Source organism: Chiroxiphia lanceolata, chromosome 1 (assembly GCF_009829145.1).
Source record: "Chiroxiphia lanceolata isolate bChiLan1 chromosome 1, bChiLan1.pri, whole genome shotgun sequence".
Lineage (NCBI taxonomy): Eukaryota > Metazoa > Chordata > Aves > Passeriformes > Pipridae > Chiroxiphia > Chiroxiphia lanceolata.
The window spans coordinates 120,252,657-120,274,314 of record NC_045637.1 but is presented as its reverse complement, the minus strand read 5'-3'; the positions used below and the strand labels follow the sequence as shown (position 1 = coordinate 120,274,314).

General features: G+C 42.8%; 2 protein-coding genes across 6 annotated transcripts in view; both read right to left on the bottom strand.

Annotated features, from left to right (window-relative positions):
• SCRN1 (secernin 1) overlaps nucleotides 1–1,176 on the bottom strand; it is a 39,578-nt gene extending 38,402 nt beyond the window's left edge. The window contains exon 1 of one of the 3 annotated variants that reach the window (XR_004359058.1): nucleotides 1,119–1,172. The gene's annotated coding sequence lies outside the window, so the exon portion shown is untranslated. Of the gene's footprint in view, nucleotides 1–867 lie in introns of all 3 variants that reach the window. The other 2 variants (XM_032699130.1, XM_032699135.1) reach the window with 2 other exon arrangements.
• A 9,991-nt stretch (nucleotides 1,177–11,167) lies between these two features.
• FKBP14 (FKBP prolyl isomerase 14) lies at nucleotides 11,168–21,519 on the bottom strand. Of its 3 annotated transcripts, XR_004360493.1 has the most exons (6): nucleotides 21,191–21,519; nucleotides 19,068–19,219; nucleotides 16,205–16,332; nucleotides 13,481–14,368; nucleotides 12,845–13,154; nucleotides 11,168–11,419 (listed from the first exon to the last, which is right to left on the bottom strand). XR_004360493.1 is itself a non-coding variant. In XM_032707589.1 (4 exons), the coding sequence occupies exons 1-4, from the start codon at nucleotides 21,388–21,390 to the stop codon at nucleotides 14,210–14,212; spliced, it is 639 nt and encodes a 212-aa protein (XP_032563480.1). In that variant the 5' UTR covers nucleotides 21,391–21,519; the 3' UTR covers nucleotides 12,361–14,209. The 3 variants fall into 3 exon arrangements, 1 of the variants encoding a protein (XP_032563480.1); XR_004360492.1 differs by having other exon boundaries at nucleotides 11,169–11,419; nucleotides 12,845–14,368; XM_032707589.1 differs by lacking the exon at nucleotides 11,168–11,419 and having other exon boundaries at nucleotides 12,361–14,368.
• Nucleotides 21,520–21,658: the final 139 nt, after the last annotated feature.

Sequence of the window (21,658 nt, the reverse complement as noted above, 5' to 3'; positions counted from 1 at the left end):
CCCTAACAAAGCTATCTTCTGTTTCAGATTTTGGTTTTCATATGATTTATTTCCTCTTTGCTTATCAGTACTGGAGAAAATAGGGTTTTATTTTTTTGGTTTTTTTTGCTTTTTAAGGTAGGTTAATTGCGGCCTCTAGAATTATTATAGCAGCATAAACAGAAATGCCAGTTTTGTAGGCTCTTGCAGGAAGATATGTCTGTCCATCAGCCCGCTTTAGTGACTGAAACCATCACATACCCACCTGAGCGTAACATTATGCTTAGAAAGACACATAAAGGCATCTAGGTTTCAAGGTGACCATATGAAAAGGCACCTTCAAGAAAAAGAAGAGGGGAACAACCCACGCCTGGCCCTTAAATTGCTGAAGGGAAGCAGCGAGTAGAGCGGGCAGCCAGGGAAAGATGAGAGATCGGAGAGCCTTGCTTCAGACGGTAATGCGAAGGACAGCCGGGGACGGTGTTTGCCAACACCAGCCCCAGTCACCGAGTCCTCCCCCTGCCGCGGACCCCCCACCCGCACGGCCGGGCCGGGGGAGGCGGCGGCGCAGCCCCGTTACGCGGTGCCCGCGGCCCCCGCCCAGGGTGCAGGTGCGGGGAGGCGCCAGGGGACATCGCCGCTGGGGGACATCGCCTTGGGGACATCGCCGCTGGCGGATACCGCCGCCGGCGGACATCGCCCGCACCAACCACGGGAAACCGGCTCTGCGCCATCCTCTCACGCCATCCCCGCCGGCCCTCTCGCTCTTTCCCTCCCTGCCTTCCTCCCTGCACACCGCCGCCGCCCGGCGCTGGCGGGGCGAGCCCCGCAGAGAAGGTCGCTGCTCGCAGACCCCGCCACTTCCCCCCGCGCCGAGCAGTAACACACCAGCCCGGGGGCGCCGCTCCGAGGAGGAAAGTGACGGGGAGATGCCGAGGAGATGCCGCCGAGATGCCGGGGAGATGTGGCGGAGATGCCCGGGCTGATGCCGCGGAGATGCCCGGGCTGATGCCGCGGAGATGCCCGGGCTGATGCCGCGCAGATGCCCGGGCTGATGCCGCGCAGATGCCGCGGAGATGCCGCGCAGATGCCGCGGAGATGCCGCGCTGCCCCGCGGCGTTCCCGCACCGCTCCCGTACCTGAGCGCCTCCCGCTCCTGCCGCTCCGCTCCCCCGGCGGCGCCGGCCCCCGCCCCCTGCGCGCGCAGCCGAACCGCTCCGCGCAGAGTCCCGGCCGGGCGGCGGCGGAGGGAGCGGCCGTGTCCGTGCTGAGAACCCGAACCCCCGGGGAATGCCCCCGAATAGGGTGGGGATTCTCCCTCGATGGAGATATTCAAGAACCGTCCGGATGCAATCCTGTGCAATATGCTCTAGGGTGACCCTGCTTGAGCAGGGAGGTTGGACCAGATAACCCACTGCGGTCCCTTCCACCCTCACCCATCCTGTGATTCTGTGAGGAGGCATCCACGTTTCGCGTGTCGTCCCTCAGCCCGTCTCGGGGACCAAGAGCAAGCACGAATGCACCCTTCCCGTGGAAAAGAAGGGACTTTTTTATTCATATAATTGAATGGTTAACTTCTACTCCTCTGTCTCACACAGAGGATAAGTCTACAAAATAAACCAGTTGATTTAAAATATGGCTGCTACCTCATTAACCAGTCAAACTGCTGCATAGAAACTACACCAAACTTAGCAAAGCTGAAGGGATGACCTCATCAGAAGTAATTTCTTCACAGAAAGGGTTGTTAAGCACTGGAACAGGCTGCCCAGGGAGGTAGTGGAGTCACCATCCCTGTCATCATGTCATCATGGCTGGGCTTTGCAAACGAAGATTTGGGAAGGACTCTACCCACATTTGCTACGAGCACGCTGGTGGCTAAAGAGGCCAATGCGAGACAGACAAGGTTGGTTGCAAAAGGCACAGCAGAAAGACTCCTTGGATGGTATTGGCAGGATACAATTCTTTCTGCGTTCTTTTCTCTTCGATGGTGATCCTGCATGCGTTCCCAAAAGAAGCAGCAGCGTTATAGATGGTGTGTCTCCAGACCTCCCGATTGGAGGCCGGGGTAGACCAGCAATGAAGATCAATGTGGCCAAGGCTGAGATATTGCTTCAGGGAGTCCTTGTATCTTTTCTTCGGGGCTCCTCTCATGCGGCAGCTGGTGGCAAGTTCACCATAGAGCACGATCTTGGGGAGGTGGTGGTCCTTCATCCTGGAGATGCGCCCTGCCCAACACAGCTGTTTTCCCAGCAACATGGCCTCTATACTTGTAACTGCTACCTGTTCTAGAACAGACATGTTAGTTACATAATCTGACCAGTGGATGTTTAGGATTGTAGGGAGATAGCGTTGATGGAAGTGTTCTAGGAGTCACAAGTGGTGGCGGTAAATGACCCATGATTTGGACCCATATAAGAGAGTAGACAGCACAATGGCACCATCCCTGTAGGTGTTTGAGAAATGACTGGTTTGGCACTTAGTGCCATGGTCTAGTTGACAAGGTGATGTTCAGTCAAAGGTCAGACTCGATGATCTCAGAGGTCTTTTCCAACCTAAATGATTCTGTGGTTCATGACTGGGGACTTTGCTGGCTGCATGTGAAGTGTCACAGTGGGCTCCTGCCCCAGTAGCTGAACCCCATGGACCTCTCAGCTGTTTGGGTGCAGCAGCACCACCACCACCAGGCCAAAAGCACGATGGAACTGACTGTCCCTTTGAGGTCCCATTCAGAGCATAGCAAGCCTTGGTCCTGTCACATGGAGCCAGTGGCCTGCTCTGCTTGCCAAACCCGCCCGACAGGGGCTGTCCTGTGTGCTACATCCTCAGCATACAACCTGTGCCTCCATACAGAGGTGAAAATAGTTTCACTGCTAGGCATCATCATGCAGGTCCCTGGTTAAATGGTTAAACTGCTAAACATGATCTGCTCATGATAAGGCAGCACCTTTATGTTTTTATCTCTGTCTTCAAGGAGAGGAACCTTGCTGCACACTTCACCAATTCCTGCCTCAGACCAGACACTTAGTGTGGAAAAGAGACTGCCAAGTATGTTTGATGAGAAGATAGGAAGCTGGGGAAGAGGTCAGAGAGGCAAGGATGAGCCAGCAGACAGAATAAAGAGCATTAAAAAACAGAGTGTTTCTGCATAAGAGCAACAAGAAGGAAGTATGTTAGGTTGATACAGCAATGTGGAACTTGGGGATGGCTCAGAAAATACAGAAATCTATAAAAGGTTTGTATCTGGGTTCAAGAAGTTTATTCTCAGCTATTGTCTCATTTCACAGATTTTCTTTTTTGCCAGTAGAACCAATTACCTGAAAGTACTCCATCAGCATGTCCTCTGTAGTGCTGCACAGCTTGATGGCCAGAGTTGAGTTCCTCAGGATATTTGCTTTTCCTGGAATCATAGAATGGTTTGGGTTGGAAAGGACCTTAAAGATCATCTAGTTCCCTGCCATAGGCAGGGACACCTTCAACTAGACCAGGTTGCTCAAAGCCCCAACCAACCTGGTCTTGAACACTTTCAGGGATGAGATATCCACAACTTCTCTGGGCAAACTGTTCCTATACCTCATCACCCTCCAGAGTAAAGAATTTTTTCCTCATATCTAAACTATCCTATATCAGTTTAAAGACATGGGTCTGCATGTGTTCAGAAATTATGGATAAGCTTTGGACACTGTTGCTGTCAAACTTAAATGCGGACCAGAAGTTGCAGCTTCATTATATAACTGAATAAGAAAATAATTTTCTGCTCCCAGTTTCAGTGAATGTGAATTACTGTGGCATCTGCACCTTTTGGGGGTATGTTGGTAACCTGAATAGGGACTAAGAAGTCAGTACTTAGGCTTAATGCTTTTGATTAAAAAGCAGGGCTGATAATTAGCAACATGGAGCCCTTCATACTACTACCATTATCAGTAGTAGTATTTTAATATTTTAATCAAGACCTTTGCTTTTCTCTGCTATCAGTTTTGCTGTCACCAGAATTACATTTCAATGTGTTCTGCAACAGAAAAAGACTGTATATCTCCTGCTTAAAATATATAACTGAAAGGTGATGTGAATCACTGAAAAGCTGAGGACTTTATACCAATTTAATTGTAACAACTTCAGTTGAACATAACAACCCAAATTCCTTGCTCTAGAGTTACATCAAGGATGAGCTGCGTCACAGGCAGCTTGCTTCTTAGAATCAGAAAGATAGCCGATGAAAAGAGCAGGTGCAATTTAAAAAAGGGTTTAAATTATATCCTGTAACATACCACTTACATTGCCCATATTACGCTCACTTAGATGACTAAGTCTATTTTCTAATTACACTGGAGATGATTATGGCTGAGTATAATCTACCTAAGAATTATTAGACTGTCTACAGAATGATTACACACTGGTGACACAGAAATCTTTGATGCTTCCTTTCTGTATAAGCTGTCATGAACAGTGTAAAGCAGCAAGGATGAGTGGTTAGAGCACAGTCCTGGGAATCAAGAGAGCCTGGGGTGTATGTTGTTCTACCATAAGCTTGCTGCTTGGCTTTGGATAAATCTTGTAGCCCCACAGTAATTAAATTACCTCACACAAGAAACAGGGAGAGCATTTACTCAGAGCTGCATCTTTAAAATCTTTGAATAGAGATTGCTGTGTAAACAGAAAACACAAAATTATAATAATTAGGACAAAGCCACAATGCTTATCTATTGATTATTTCATCTTTGTCTTCAATAACATAACAGCAGAATTTATGGATTTTAAATGATTTTTTTTTCTCTTGTGAAAGGTTGGTTTCCAATGGGTTCCAAAATCAAGGAAGGAAAGCAGGAAGGACACATCTTTAGAGAAGAGAATTTCAAAGAGCCTTTGTTCCATGTTTTATCTGTGAAAGGAAGAGAACAAAAGGCAAACACTGCTACATATAGCTTAAGTTACAGTGGTTTTTCGTTCTTCTTTATACACCTCCTTAGTTGGAGATCAAAGCTTATTCAGGAGAACTAGTACCCCAAAATCCTCAAGACACTGCAGCACTCGTCTTTGATTCATTATTTCCAAAATACTTTACTCTGCAAATTCAAGACAGCAGCCGTGCAACTGATGGAACTAGTTTTCTCAGTAAACTGTGTTTAAAAGAAGAGAAGCTGGCTTAATGTAGGTTGGTAGAAAAGACCATCTAAGTGTTGAAATTATATTTAAAAAAGTAATATGATAGATTTTGGTGAAAGGGTAGTGCAGCCAAGAAAACCCTTTTGTTGGTATTTATTTTTGCTATTTCAAGCCACCGTCTTAGTCCTGTTCTCTCTAGTGGAGCACTGATTTGGGGTACTTAAAAAACAGATGAACTGGGGTTGTTCAGAACAAATGTGCCTGGTTGCTTCTAAGTCAGAATTCTAAGCCTATACCCATAAAGGCACCCCACTAAAATTATTCCTCTTGCAGTGAGTTATAGGAACAAAAGCTTTTTATATACAGAAGAGTTAGTAACATTGAAAACACCTGTGAGATCCTTGTTAATAGTTACACCATTGGCCAGTAAATGCCAGTGATGTCATAGAAAGAATCTAAAGAGCGAGAAGTATCAATGGCAGTTGTGTGTTTTGGGGGTTTTTTTCTATATAGTCAGGAGACTGGACCAGAGAACTGAGAGTATTTCTCCCACACTAAAGCCACTAAAGGTGGCTTCATCCATAAAAAAGAAAGAGGGTGGCAGGTGCAGTGCTATGATGTGAGATAAACATGTCACCTGCTGACCTCTGTAGATGTTCAAAATAAAAAAGATAGGAGAAATCCTGGCTGCAGCCTCTTTATCCAATTATACCATTGAAGATTAATCTATGGAAATGGCTGCAGCTGTAGTTAAGATGTTATTGTAGGCACAATGTCAGGCTTAGATGTGGAGCTCTTACTCATTCACCACAGAAGGTAATTCATATTTCCATTACATAAGTGACATAACACAACACAACTCCTCAGTGTGACAGGGACAGAAGACAGCATGCTGCAGTTACCCTCAGTGTCTAGAAAGCTATTAGGCACAGCACTGAACCACACAACCAAGCTGCTACATTGCCCAGTCAAAAAGGTTGCCTTCTTCTGGAGTGATGATTTATCAATATAACATCAGTCTTTTGCGCTTTTTTTCATAAATTTTTGGCATTTTCCTGGTTTTAATTTACAGAAATCTGTGACAGGATATTTATTTTCAGAATTCTAAAAGGTATAACAAGACACATTTATTATTATTATTGGCTTTTTCGATGTGTTAGAACAGCACCTGTAACAACGAGGCTAAAACACTTGACAATAGCTTAAGACTCATAATAATATATAGTCAAGGCAGGTGGCAGAAGGAAATCTCTCAACCTGAGAGGATAAGCCAGTAATGACAACAAAGAAGCAGAAAATAGAGACAACAGCATTAAATCCTTATGCAATGATCCTATTTAATCTTCATGTATGCTTCATTGTTGTGATGCTGCCTGTACAGAAATGCTTGCAGCAGACGGATGAACTGCAAAAGGCATCTCACTTCCCTCTGCACAATAAATGTGCTACAGTAACTATGTTATTAGTATTATATTAAAAATCAAGCATAATTTTCCTCAGCTTAGCATTATTCATCAAATTGCAACAACTTGAACATCAATACATAAGACAAAAATCATTTCTGGTGTTATGCAGGTGATACCGGAGTTTGTGAGTGACTGCATACCTGCTTCAGTATTATGGTTTATATTAATGTGTCCTGTCCAAATAATTTATGTGTAAATTGCTGCAAATTAAGTCACAGCACTTAGAAAAAAGATTGGACAGTAATACAAGGGACAGAAAATTCTACTATGTGATTTATCAGCCATCTGGTGTGGTGCAAATAGCACTCATTCAAGAGAGGTTCTGATTAGTAACCACAGCAACAGGTCTGCTGAGTATGCATAAAAAGTTATGCATGTGTCAGCAACCTTTCCTCCCATGCACATCATACACTGGGGGCTGTGAGCAGTGGCATGTCCTTCCTGGGCTACAGATATTTCTGCGGCAGCATTTTCCATATTCTGCTTTTAAGGCGATTTAAAACTTGGGCAGCCTTTTTTTGCTTAATTTTTTGTTTGGGGGTTTTAATTTTTTTTTTTTAATTGTAAATATGGCTTTAAAGAGTCCTCTCTCTAAAAAACCCTCTAGATGAAGAAGTCATTTTCCTTGTTCATGGAAGTGATAGATATCTGCAGATGGGAAGGGATCACTGATAACAGAAATACTACAAACTAAAATAAAAGAAGTCCTTTCATCTCCTGTACTTCGAAAAGGATTGGAAAATGTATTTTTAAAAGTGTCCACAATTGAGTATCTCTGTGACAAAAGAGGCTATGTTTACATATATGGCCTTATCCAAAATGTACAACTGGAAAACAGTAGTTAATAAGAGATGGGGAAAATTACAAAGCTGACACTGTATTGCACGTTTCATGCTGGTTGTGTTTTATTCTTATGTACATATTTTAACAGAGAAATGTGAAGAATAAATTACCCAGCAGGTTTTAAACTTCCTTGTATTTGCTGTGGATATCACTCAAAACTGGATGGTACTGAGAGATATTCCTCTGCTTATTTTCTTTGCTATTCTCTCCCCAGTGCAAGGGCAGGCCCTAATATTTTCTTCAAGCCTGCCTTTAACTTTACACCCAAGCAGTGGTGTGACAGCATGAGCCTGGCTGGTGCCACTCCAGTCTGTCCTGAGGCACTGACACATCCCACAGCTGCCTGCTCAGGAAACAAGGTGTGAAGGTCCAAAGCCAGCAGGGGTCTGGCAGAACATATTAACTGATGCCCTAGAGCCCACCTCACCAGCCTTCTCCAACATAACCCCACCACTGTGTGAATGGCAGGTTGTGGCTGTTCCCAAGGGTGCTGTGGTGAGCTGGGCTTGGCTCAGGTTAGCAGTGACAGAATCTGGTACCCAATGCAGAGGAGCGTCGGCCATTTCTGCTGCATACGAGCTCCCACTGCAGTTTGTGCTTGTTGCCAGCTGTGAGATGAGCACCACGTGTCTAGGAGCTTTGCTTCAGTCTGAGTTTTGCAGAGGTGGAGCATTGAATTATGTCAGAATGCATGTGCACATCATGATATCCATGTCACCATGTTAAGTCCAGCTTTTAACCCAACTTCTGGTAGTGACAATAGCAGTGAAGACATGATGGCACATATGTGCTGAAACACTGGATGCAAATGTAAATCCTTACCTTCTGTTGAAAGGAAGGAACATCACCAGTCTTACCTCTCTTAAGTATTGTGGTCAGTGTTCCTAAGAGTAAAATCCAGCAAGTCATAATTTTCTACAAGCTACAATTAGTCCATTAGCTATAGATGTAAAGAATCCATACCCAGAGATGGACACAGGGTCACCAGAAACATTTTGCATTGTATTTCTGGAATGAAAACCTATTCTCTAAAGACATATCCCAGCAGATTAGAGAGACTGGAGCTAAGCTCTGCTATTTACTCCCAGAGAACAAGCAGGCCAAGCATACAAAAGAAATAGTATTACCTAGTTCACTATTCAGGGAAAGAGGCAGAAGAGGAAACATAGCTGCTTCAAAGAAATTTCAATGGCAATAACATAAAAGGGGACAGGATTGATTTAATACTTTCAGTCTGACTCCCAGATGAGGAATCAATTATCCTGCATCATTTAATCTCCTTATGCAGGTCATGACACAAACTAGAAATTAGAAGCATCATGTCTAAAATGAAGAGCAGCTCTTAATGGTAGTTAGCATCAGTCTCAGATTTTTTAGAAGAAAATATAACTGGGATTTGGGGCACTCTGAAGAGTCAGGTCCACTGGATTTCTACAGTCAGATCCAAATGTTTTAAAAGTGGGTTTGTCCTTGTTTACCTAACAGAGATGCAGAGCAGTTATAAGAAAAGAAAAATAAAAGGGAAAAAAAAAAAAAAAGAAAAAATACTAACCCTTTGGATAAACTCCAGCCCTCCACCAGGAACACGACCTTCAGAAAATTTGCACAGAATTACTTACCTGCCATGTTTCAAACTATCCTCTCTTCACAGCAACCTTCTCACTAAACCAAGCTCCTACATTTTTTACATTCAAGAGAACAGAACTACCACACTACCACACTACTACAAAGTGCTAAACCAGCCTTCTTTTTGAACAGAAACGGCTAGGATGAAGAAATGTGATGCAGGAGGGGGGTCCATCTGAATTCCCTCCAGGCTGGAAGAGATGATAACAAAGGTCCTTGTCCCTATATAGCCTCCTACTGAGCTTGTCCATTACACTTCTTGTGTGGAACTGTTGACATAATCAAGCGCAGGCACCGAAACAGAAGCAGTACAGCTAAAGAAAGATCCTTATTTTGTCAGAGAGTTGTTTTTCCTATGAACCAGGAGAAAACTAGGACACAGTGTAAGCATTACGATTAACTTTCAGGAGAAGCTAAAATTATCCAGGATAATACAAATAGAAGCACATTTCGTTTATTTCCTGTTACCAAAAACAATTCAGCATTGAAGATAAATTAAAGGGTTTGGGGGTGATGGGTTTTGTGCTGTGTTTTGGGGATTTTTGCAAAAACTCTATGATGAGGCCAATGTATTTCCAAGAAGTAAGCTCAACATACCTCTTCTAAATATTCTTTAATAGATCTTGGAAGCGTGAATTTAAATTTTGTCACAAAACTCCATATAGAAACTGTCTGAAACAGCGGTTTCCAATGAGTTCCAATCAGGAACTAGCCTTGTTATTTGCAGTCCCTACATCACTGACTGCAGTGTTCTTTCTTCCAAGTAAGCAGATGCCAAAGGATCTAGGAAACAAAATCTTTTGCATTTCTCAGATTAATCTGCATAATTCCACTCTCTCTGATCACGTTTTCCCTAGCTTTGCATCTTTTCCCAGAATTCCCCAAAACAATTAGCTTTCCCAATCCTGCTGGTACTCACCTGCCATCTGAAACTAAAATTTCTGGATCAAGGGAGAGACCACCTTGTATCTAACAGTAGAAACAATGGGATGTGGGGAGCATGCATGAGAAAGATAATTGTAATTTAAGGGCTGACCTGTACAACCTATTTTTACACTGAAGTATTCAGGAAACAAACTATGTATCATTTTCCTTTTAAATATCACGAAGAGGAAACCAGGGCAGCAGTTTGTTCAATATGTATCAAACACTGCAGTTTTATGACCCTGTAACATACAGTGCTCACCAAAACACCTCTGTACTGGGGATGTTCCTTGCAACACAAGGACATGCTCTACAGAGGGATCTGGACAGGCTGGATCGAGGGGCTGAGGTTCAACAATACCAAGTTCCAGATCCTGCACTTGGGTCACAACCACCTCAAGGAGCACTACAGGTTTGGGGCAGAGTGGCTGGAAAGCTGCCCAGTTGCAAAGGACCTTGGGGTGCTGGTCGACAGTGGCTGCACATGAGCCAGCAGTGTGCCCAGGTGGCCAAGAAGGCCCATGGCATCTGGGCTTGTATCAGCAATAGTGTGGCCAGCAGGCCCAAGGCAGTGATTGTCCCCCTGTACTCAGCACTGGTGAGGGTGCACCTTGAATCCTGTATTCAGTTTTGGGCCTCTCACTAGAAGAGATTGAGGTGCTGGAGTGTGTCCAGAGAAGGGAACGAAGCTGGTAAAGAATCTATAGCATAAGTCTGATGAGGAGTGGCTGAGGGAGCTAGTGGTGTTTACCCTGGAAAAAAGGAGGCTGAGAGGGAAAACCTTATCATTGTCTACAGCTATCTGACAAGAGGTTGTAGTGAGGTGCAAGTCGGCCTTTTCTCCCAAGTAACAAGGACTCAATGATCTTTAAAATATTTTCCAACATAAATGATTCTATGGTTCTATGACATAAGGTACTGAAAATGCAAAGTGATTCCTTCATTTTCAACAGTGTTTGCCTTGCCAGTTGATCTCAAAAGAGAAAGCTTTAAAAAACATTTCAGACTATAAGCACCATTCCTGAAGCTTTGCCAAAAGCTTTCTTGTGTAATTGCATTGCACATCAAGAATTCTCAAATAAATTGTGCTCTGAAGACTGCTTCTGTACCTAGAGAAGGCAGCAACTCCCACTGTAATTGCTAGGTAGTGGCTGTGAATGACAGACTGCAGTTCTGAAAACCATCGCTATATGTTTTCCTAAATAACCACAAAACAATAAATGTGTGAAGACGACTATAAGATGCAGGAGGAAAGTGCTCTGTTTTGAACTCCACTTTTTCAATGCTATGTTTTACAGACATGCAGTGAGGGTTTGTTTCTTCGGGGGAAACAGTTGCACTTCACACATAAGCCAGCCAAAATGTTGCTGAGTGCCTCTGAAGTTCCAGTATTCCTCTCCTCCTCGGGGGACAGGCGGCTCTCTGCCTCTGGTCTCCAGCAGGTTGTTGTCTGACTCCTGCTGGCACTAGAGCAGTTTGCCCTGTGGATTAACAAGCAGATGCAACTGAGGTTAAGACAGGGAGTGCTATTTCTACCTAGGAAATCCCTTCATCTTCACAGGAGGACTTGAACGATAGCAAACAGTAATAAAGTTGAAATGACTTCTCAAATCTGCTGCTGATTCTGTAGTCTTGAAAAAACATTTTCAGTTCAATTTTGGAAGTTTAACACAGCTCTCAAGAAAAGAACAGAACCCATCCTCTCATTTGGCATAAACCTACACAAAACACCAAATAAAGCATCTTGGTCCTGCAGCTTCAATACGCAGCTGGCATTAACAAATAACTGTATCTTCAATGAAAGTTATTTTTATGAAATGCTTTAAAAATCCAAGGAGAAGAAAACACATATGTACATTTCACAACGTTCGCTTACTCCATACTCCTATTTAATACAAAAGAAACAACAACTGGCCCTTACTGAAGTCACATACTGGCATCCCGTTAGTTAATCTTAACTTATTATATATTTGGTCAGTAACATGTGCCAAGTTTTATTTCATGCTTTTATGCTTTCACTCTCCAGCTGTATGTTCTAAGAACATGCTAAACACTGCAAATGACAATGTAAAACACTGACAGACCCAAATTAAGTATCAGTTTTGCTATTCCTGGAAGCACACACACAGAGTATTTTCCCTTTGGTTGTTTGGGTACCTGCCAGTTCCCACATTCTAGGCAAAACTGCCTTAAGAATCAACTTCATATCCTATTAGCCCTCCTTGGCCTAGGCTCCCACGTAGTCAACAGAGAAAGAAGACTGGAAACTCTATTTGCTAAGGCATCTATCCCAATATAACACACATGACATGAGCTGCCCCCAGGTGCCTAACACTCTCCTGACTGCAGGGGAAATCAAGACTCTCAGCACAGAACATATAAGCAACCTTGGGCAAGCTGAAGTCAGGCAAGCTTGATTTCCTAAATGATGAGAAAAAAATTATCATTATGCAAAACCATGATTGGTAAGAAGAGCTAAATAGGTAATGATTATTCATTATTTCCTCACAATAAAAGAATCAGGGTAGGCAATGAGCCTAAAACTGAAGGGAAATATTTTCCTACACTATTCTACTGTGAAACTCACTGCTACAGAAGCAAAAGTATAAAAGGATGTGAGAAAACTAGATGGTATCATTGAGGAAAAATACCTAAAGATTACTGAAAACAAAATACATTGCTACAATTCCCTGTCATTTAGAACACCAGCCACAAAATGTCAGATGCTGGAAGAAAAACAAAACAAAACAGCCCACCATTGCATACCTTCAGTGATACTTTTTTCCCCCAGAAAACAAGCCACTATTGACAGCAATCTGTAATGTCCATAAATTGAACTCTGTTTAATGAAGCAGTCTTCTAATCCTTAGTTGCAACACTAGGTGGCAGGGAAATATCTAACTCACCTAAAGCATTGAGAACCTTGAATGCAGTGTCTCACTTGGCAGTAGTCAAGGATTAGTGCAATGCAGCAATCTCAGGATCATATAGCTAGATTTGCTTCATGTCCTTACATAGCTCTGGGCAACATTTTCCAAGTACAACGCTGTGTTCATAGACCCACAGGTTAGTGGTGTCAGAATGCAGGCTATTCTTTCCCTGAGATGCCCTGCCCTCTCATTTAAGAAATCATGGATGATTGCAAAACTTTTCTTCCTCTCAAAAACCAGTTCAAACAATTCCATTTTGTGTTTGAAATCCTCATGATCACCATCTCTGTAAAGACACAGCACCAAAACATTTACTTCATGCCCCGGTTTTTCTAAAAATTCACTTTATTATTTAAAATTCACATCACTTGTGTGCTGCTTGTGAAAAATACTGCAAAGGGGCAATGAAACAAGTTCTGCAACTCATGCAGCTGCAAAGCAGGCAAGCCCATGGAAACTGTTCTTCAGGCCATACTGATCCTCCTGTCAATACACTTTTCCTCTTGTAAGATCTCCCTCCAACTGTGAGAGGAGAAAAGTGTGATCTTTTTCAAGGAATGCAAACTGAGTTTCAAAACAAATATGTGTGTACATTTAAAGGACACCACCTACCTCTGCACTGCAGCATAATTTGCTGTTTTCCAAATTACAGACATTTCTTAGAATGTTGCTGGCAGTAGAAGTCTGACATTTAACTCCTGCCTTGTTCACATAATTTAACAAAAAATGCAGACAATTATTGGCATGGGTGGTAACACTCTCCCTTCAGAAGGGCAAAATCAGCACAGGATAATCATTCTTCTCATTCAGCTTTGTACCATTTCCTCAACTGTATAAAGAGATGCTGATGCCTTCCAGTCTATCTTTTTAAAATCTGCAGGAAAAACCCCCAAAGTCAGCACTGCTTTTTAAGCAGTGACACACAAGAAGGAAGGTCAAGTATTTAAGACACAGACTAGAAATTATACATAAAGTAGTTGCTGAAAGTGATCTTGGCACACAAACAAATCACAGAAAGTCACTGAACTGGATTTTGATTTTCACAATGTTTGATAACTAGAAAGTTTGTTTCAGTTCTGAAAAATAAGTTAATACAAAATTTAAAAAATACTGATGTGCAAGTCTTTGCTGTATAAAAGGAGGTACATTTTCATACTTTAAAATAGTTTAAAACAGTTTAAAACATTCGTACATAATGAACAGAAAATTTTCTTTTATATAAACAAAGTGTTTCTTTGCCAACAGCAATCATCAACTCCAAAGCACAGAATTAAGATGACAGGAGAACCAGACAGTCTAAGTCACTGCTATTTGTGTCCAAAAAAATTATGCCACCCTTTTCTACAGCTCATCATGCTTGTATGTAAATTCCCTTGCAGATATAAACCCATCACTGTCTTCATCTTCTTTATCAAAGATGTCTTCAACCAAAGCATCATGCTGTGTGTCATTTACCACTGCTCCATGCTTTTCAAATTCTTTCTTCAAGTAAATTTTCACCTATTAGACAAAAGGTCAGAGATAACACTTTTAGGCTTATGCAAGAATTGATGACTGTAGTGTAAGAGAGGGCCCACCATGTTCAGGATGGTACTATTAGATAATAGATACCTTCCCTCCTGTGCCACTGCCAGAATAATACTTGTCTGACTGATTCTGCAGCTCCTATCAGTGATGAGAGTCTTTAGTAATAGAAGTGACAGTAAAACTAGCAAATCTGCTGCCATAGCTTTATGGTACCTGACTGAAAAATGAGCCAGGACAGCTTGTCATCTGATGTCTATACAGTAAATTATAAATAGCTAGGCAGAAGTTATTAGCTGCCAATTGGTCAGAGACCCAAACAGCTTTTCCACATACTAGCACTTTGACAAACCAGAAGATGTAAACAGCTGCCCCAAATATATAAAGAAATCTGTCACAACCTCACTGTTTGCTGCTCTAATGGGAACTACGTTAAATGATTTGTAGACATCTCAAAATTTTGAATGACAAAAGAGTCAAGGTTGCTTTTAAACAGACTTCTGGAACAGTTACTTACACTAAGCTAATTACTAATGGTAAGCAGTGTTTTGAACAAAATCAGATTATTTTTACTCAGTTTCTACAGTTTAACCGTTGAGATCCCAACTGTTCTGAATTGCAGACCCTTCTATAAGAATAACAATACCAACATACCCACCTGTGAAACAGATACCACTTGTATAAGAATTGTAACAGTGGACTGTTAGCAGCCAGATAAATGGGCCATGTTTCAGGGCTGTTTTATTAATTTCACACTGTGGTATTTGTTAGGGTTATTGCTTACATTTCCAATACACAGCTATTAGGCACCCTGACACTGTCTGATGCATAGTACAAATGATTTGCCTTCTGGGTCTAGTAAACTGTACCAGGCTCAAATCAAAAAGAACTCAGTTGTTTATACTAGGTTCTCATGGATCAATTTTGCACATTGGGAAAGCAGAAGACTGAAAATAAGAGGCAAACAGAAGGTGAATAATGCTGACTACACATCCTTCACTGAGTGAATGCAGTGAAACAGGACTGCCCTACAGCAGCAGAACTTCTAATTCCAGTTTATTAATAAATGAGCAATTAACTCCAAAAAGCCCTGAAGTCTGGCTTTATTCTGAAGATGCTTTCTTTCACCCAAGTCTCCCATAAGCTCACATGGGTCACGTGCCTATGCTCTAGCTTACCAAGGCTCCTTCTGAAGCCCTTTGGAGTCCAGAATTTTCACTAGGATGCAAGGCTCAGAGTAGTGCAGCACAGATGTGCATCCTTGGCTTAGTTTTACTGAAAAAGTCTATTGTTAAGGTGCAAATAAGTATGTGAGCTGAAGCCAATCAAGAAAGGCAAACCACAGACAGGAGCTAGCTAATTGTTGAGCAAGGAATAGCATTTAGTAAGAAAGGCACCAACACGAAAATGCCAAAAACATGAAAGGCAAAAAAACAAAGCTGAGAATTGTAAGGCAAGCAACAAAGAAAGTCATCTCCAGAGAAGAACAGAGGCTCACCCTTCCCCACATGACTAACCACCACCTGGCCAACAACAGCCTTTTGAGTGTCTTACCATTAATGGTATCAGTTCAGCATTAATGGTATCAGCTAACGACTCATTAGTTACCTCAACTGTCCATCACCCAATAAATAATCCCCTTAAGTAATAAGTAGTATGTATTCCGCTTGTTGAGTTGCTCTGTGCACAGCAGTAGCTAAAATCTAACTTGTGTATAGATACTTCTCTAGCAGGATCAAGTTAAGCCTATCTTTTCTTTTTCACTGTCCCATTCTGTTAGATTTGCTCACAAGAGAAGAGTAACCCACTCACCTCTTGCTTGGACAGTTTCCAGTCATCATTAAGATCCATCTCTTGGAATGACTCATGAGATCTTGGCCCATTTCTAATTTCTAGAAGGTCAATGTTGAAAATCAATGTGCTCTCAGGTGGAATTTTTCCTGTCCAAAATGGAGAAAAGTTAAAAACAACTATATATTCAGTGCCATACAAAAGCCACATGCATCAGAGCAATGTTCCAGTAATCTTACTTATTTCAAAGCATCCTGCAATTTGAACTAACATGGATAAGCACCTCTAACAGTGATAACTGTAACCGTTTCAGACAGTGGCCTGGACTCTGAGCAGCCCTTACAGTGTATACACAACTTTAAATGCAACTACTTTTGCTGGAGACCACCAAGTGTTAATGTGAGCTCTTATTCAGCAATCATCATCACAAGTTTCTTAAATAACATTCTTGAATAATTTTTTCATGGCCAGAGCCAGTTGAAGAGGAAAACAGTAAAGGAGACTGTACAATCCGGGAGGCTACAGCCAAGACTAATGGACAGGGCAGCAAGAACAGAGAATTTAGTCCTCCCAATACACCATTACCCTGCCAGGCTCCAAATTCCTCTCCATTGCCAACTGACACTCTGTATCTGGTATTCTGCCACTCATTTGCAGAGAAAGACAGAAGGGCAGCAATGATGCCAGTATCCCACAGCTATCTCCAGACTGCTGCACAAGGCACTGAGCTATTTCCAAACACACAGCAGAAACTAAGTATATAAACCTGACCAAAAGGCATGTGTTGTCACAATGTCATTTTTGATGCAGGTGAGAAGACCAGTAACTTCCTAATAGTGCCACAGACACCCCCCACAACGGCCACCACCCCACAAGGATTTCAGTTCATTAGGCACTGGCTTTTACAGGGATGTGATATGCCCTCATGCTGATGGCTGAAAGTATTGTCAAAGACCTTTTAGCACATCACTTTGCCATTTTATATAGAGAGGGACTGAATAGGACCAAGTATATTTCTATATTGGATGGCAGCACCCCAAAAAATATTCCTATCCCTTGAGAATATAGGGAAAAAACTAATCCACAGATCTACTTTGGAGCTGTGCTGTTAAATATACTCTGAGCTGCAGCAACAAACAAGCTTGAAGATTTCTGAGATGAATAAATGCGCAGAAACTTCTGGAAATCCAGGGTACAGTGCCCTGATCAGATTTTGGGACAGAGGTAATTTTTCTGAGTGTTACAGAAAAAGGCATCTGACTTGAATGATGAGTCAGAAAGCAAGCAAGGTGGGAGGCTAGTGAAATTCTTTGCATTTGGAGTAAAGCATGAAGAAAAAGAAATAATTGTCTTCAAGGGCATAATTGAAAATAGCAACATAATTATGCTCAAATATCTCAAAGTCTTCCTAAAGCAAGTAGTTTCTTACAGTAGTTAGCACGGTTTACTTGTTTAACCTTCTTGCATTACACACAGAGGTGAGGCTCACAAGTCTTTGAAGAACAACTGTAGTGCTTTACATATTAATCAGAGCAATCAGGCCTGTGATGACTATGTGAGCACTGCAGCATTTCATATCTTTTTGTAGAAAAATTTACAGCTGTGCCCTGCAAACAGGCAACGAGCTGACCACCACAAGTTTCCTGTTCTCTACTAGAAACACGATTATTACTTCTAATACTGTGTCCTGAATCCCAAACCAAGGCTTCTAGAAAAATATTTTTTAAAGGGTATTTCAAGAAAGCAGGGTATGGAGTATGCTGTATATATGAAATACTACTTAGCATGATGTAATATGGAGAATTACTTAGCCTGTGTTCAGCCCTACTTATCAGAAGATACAGACTTGCAAACACTCCTCACACCTACAACAGTCTCATATTAATCGGAGACAACATTAGCAGGATGGACTATATGATCCTAGATATTTATCCTTCCTGAGTTGAAACCCTGCATTACCACAGGTCCTTTGTGGCAACTCTTGTCATGACAAAAATAGTCATAATATTTGCTCGAAAAAAGTTAACTAAAACAGACCCCGTAAGGCAGAAGCAGCGCCCTCCCGCATCATTCAAGATGCCACTTGCTTAACTGTACCTTCCAAATCTGCCCTCCCATTAAAACAGAAATCTGGAAACACTGAAAGGAAAACTCCCAAACACCATCAGTAGTAGCCAGGTTGAGAAAACCCTACAAGCAACACTTTTACCTGTCTGCACACCATTCAGCACATTTTCAGTAGGTGACACCGTGATCGCTCATGCATCTGCACATCTTACTATGGATAACAGGGACCACCGCCCATACTGAAAACAGCTATAAGAGGTAAAGAATTAATGTCCCTATATGGATAAATAAATAGTGACTTTTCACTGTATCAGCTAAAAACTGATTGGGCAGCAGTACAGGGAGTTTCTTAGGGTTTTAAAAGAAACCTGCAAGCAAGAATGAGGCTTGCACATGCACATTCAAGAAGTATTACCACAAAAACAGATGCAACAGCCAAAAAGCCAACTGTTACCTAGTAAATCACCTCCACTTGATTGAAAAAAAAAAAGGGAAAAAAAAAGAAAAGGAAAAAAAAGAAAAAGCAGAGCACTATTGAGGACAGCACTAACAGAAAAGGCACTTGGAACATACAGCACAGAAGCTACCATCAATTTCTTGTGGGCTTTTTTTCCCTGCATTCACCACATAACAACTTACTGGTTATTTCTGCAGAAAATAAATTTGAGAGAAAGAGCACCTGACTCCATCAATTTTTCTTACTTAATGGAATCTGCCTGGAAAGCTAGAAAGCTTGCTACCCTTTTAGGCCAAGAACAACAGTAAAATACAGAGATTAAAAGCAACTGAAGTACGGGAAAGGCTTCAGGTGTTTTACCTTTCCCTTCTTTTCCATAGGCAAGGGCTGGTGGAATAGTTAGCTTCCGCTTCTCTCCCACACACATGTCCTTCAAACCTCTGTCCCAGCCTTTGATAGCTTCCCTTATGCCAAGTGTAAACCACATAGGTTGACCATTGTTATGCTTGTGACTAGAAAAGAAAGGAATAAAACACTTATTATTTTAACATCTAGTCCTATAAAAGGCACATGGAGCAAATGGAATATGCTTATAACATAGATATATAATCAAAACCACACCACTGTTCGGCACCCTGACATTTCTCAAACACCTAGACTTTCAAAGTCTTTAAAATTATGCTTTGCATGACAAGGTTCCTTGAGAAGCAGAAAGAAATAAAATAACATCTACACGGTGCGTTTATGACAACACTGAGCAATCTGGATCCCCATCTTCACTTCCCTGCTCACCTATTTCCACTTGGAAACTGATCAGACTAGAAGGACATTTCTCCTTAAAAATCTACAATCAAGGCCATGCATACTCTTCGGTACATTGCAAATCAAAACCCAGCCTGGTCATGATTACAATATACCTTTAAACATGCTTAGAAGTACCAGCCTCGCCTCTTCGAAAAAAGCCGTTAGAAAAAACTCAAACGGTAAAACAACTACACAACAGATAGTCTAGAAAAAAACAGAAACAAATGCATGCAAAATAGTCAAATTTAAATTAGGGAGACCCAATTTAACCAGGTGGTACAACCCGGGCAACTTTCACTCTACTGACAGACACAGAATCTAAAAGCTCTACTTACTAGTCATGCAGGAAAGGTGCTTAACAAGAAAACAGAGCACTTACAGAGATTAGTCAGCAGCAAAAACTTAAGAGTGTCACTGGAAGTTCTTTTAGAGAGGCAGGTTAACTACAAGAGAAAATTAGTGAGATTTTAGTTGAGTCGTCTACAAGAGCATAAACGTGCAAAACTGTTTTGTTTTTTTTTTTAATATGTTCCATAAACATAGCCTTCAGGCACAGCCTGCAGAGACGTGAGCATTTTGCTGTCTCCCACGATTAACACTTCGTTGATGTTTTACCGGACATCCAGCATTAGCAAGTCGTTGCAGACTCTTAGCAGACTCCCTCGAATTTGTGGCTCTTCCTCCTATTTGCATTACTGTGGCTCTCTTATGTTGACTTGTCTGGTCGGGAGTAGGTGAAAAATACCCTTTCGGTAATGAAAAGCTGTTATTGTGCTGCCCGTAGTGGAAGGACACGTATAACTTTTTTTTTTTTACCTAGAAGTTTGCTTTAGAAACCAGAAAATTTGTGCATAGAACAAGACCTATTAAACCGCTGAAATCACATACCAAAACTTGCACTTAAATCACAGAATCATAGAAGGGCTTGGGCCAGAAGGGGCCCTAAAGATCATCTAGTTCCAATCCCCTTGCCATGGGCAGCAGGGACACCTTCCACTAGACCAGGCTGCTCAGAGCCTCATACAACCTGGCCTTGAACAGTTCCAATGATGAGACATCCACAACTTCTCTTGGCAACCTGTCCCAGTGCCTCGCCACCCTCGCAGAATTTCTTTCTAATATCTAACCTAAACCTACTCTCTTTCAGCTTGAAGCCATCCCCCCTTCTCCTGTCACTACATGCCCTTGTATTTTAAATAGTCTCTCTCCATCTTTCTTGTAGGCTCCCTTCAGGTACTGAAAGGCTGCAAATTCGGTCACCCCAAAGCCTTCTCTTTTCCATCCCTGAAACTGTTCAAGGCCAGCTTGGATGGGGCTCTGAGCAACCTGGTCTAGTGAAAGGTGTCCCTACCCATGGCAGGGATTGAAATTAGATCATCTTTACGGTCCTTTCCAACCCAAGCCATTCTATCATTTAACGATTTGGGATGGGATATGGGATGGCCCATCCCTGGAAGTGTTCAAGGCCAGGTTGGAAGGGGCTCTAAGCAACCTGGTCGAGTGGAAGTCTCAAGGGAACTTAAAAGTCCCTTCAAACCCAAGCCATTCTATAAATCCATTTTACACACACACACATACACACACAGACATATATATACTTATATACATATATACATATATACATATTTCCCCGCGCAAGCTCGCCCACCAGCTCGCCCGGAGACGCGCCGCTTACTTACGTGGAGTGAAACATGGAGCCGTCCCTCTCCAGGTAGCCCTCGTAGTGAACCAGCATCATGTCCCCCCACTTTGTCTTCCTGTGGCAGATGAACGGCTTGTGCAGCACCTCCACCTTCACGTCGGCGGGGGGGATCAGCGCCGCGCCCGCGCAGCCCAGCGCGGCGCACAGCAGGGCAGACCGCAGCAGAGCCGCCGCCATCGCCGCCACCTCCTCTCGGCTCACCGGGCCGCCATCCCGCAACCGCAGCCGTAGTCGCAGCCCAAGTCGGTCGGTCGGTCCGACGTGGCAGCGGCGCTCAGCGATCCCGTCTCCCGGCGGTCCGGCTCCCCCGGCGCGCCCTCTGATTGGCTCGCATCAGGGCGAGCCCGGGAGAACCCACCGCCCATTGGGGTGCGCCTCTGTCCGTCCCCCAGCTCGCCCAATCGGAAGGCTCGGCTGAGCGGAGGGGTGGGCGGGCCCGTGCGGT

What these genes read in the sequence shown, in the direction of transcription:
- FKBP14 (XM_032707589.1), bottom strand. Translation starts at nt 21,390, where the DNA reads ATGGCGGCGGCTCTGCTGCGGTCTGCCCTGCTGTGCGCCGCGCTGGGC. An exon ending in CTATGGAAAAGAAGGGAAAG is followed by an intron (nt 16,333 to 19,067) that starts GTAAAACACCTG and finishes CATTTTGGACAG; the next exon opens with GAAAAATTCCACCTGAGAGC. An exon ending in GGAAACTGTCCAAGCAAGAG is followed by an intron (nt 14,369 to 16,204) that starts GTGAGTGGGTTA and finishes TTTGTCTAATAG; the next exon opens with GTGAAAATTTACTTGAAGAA.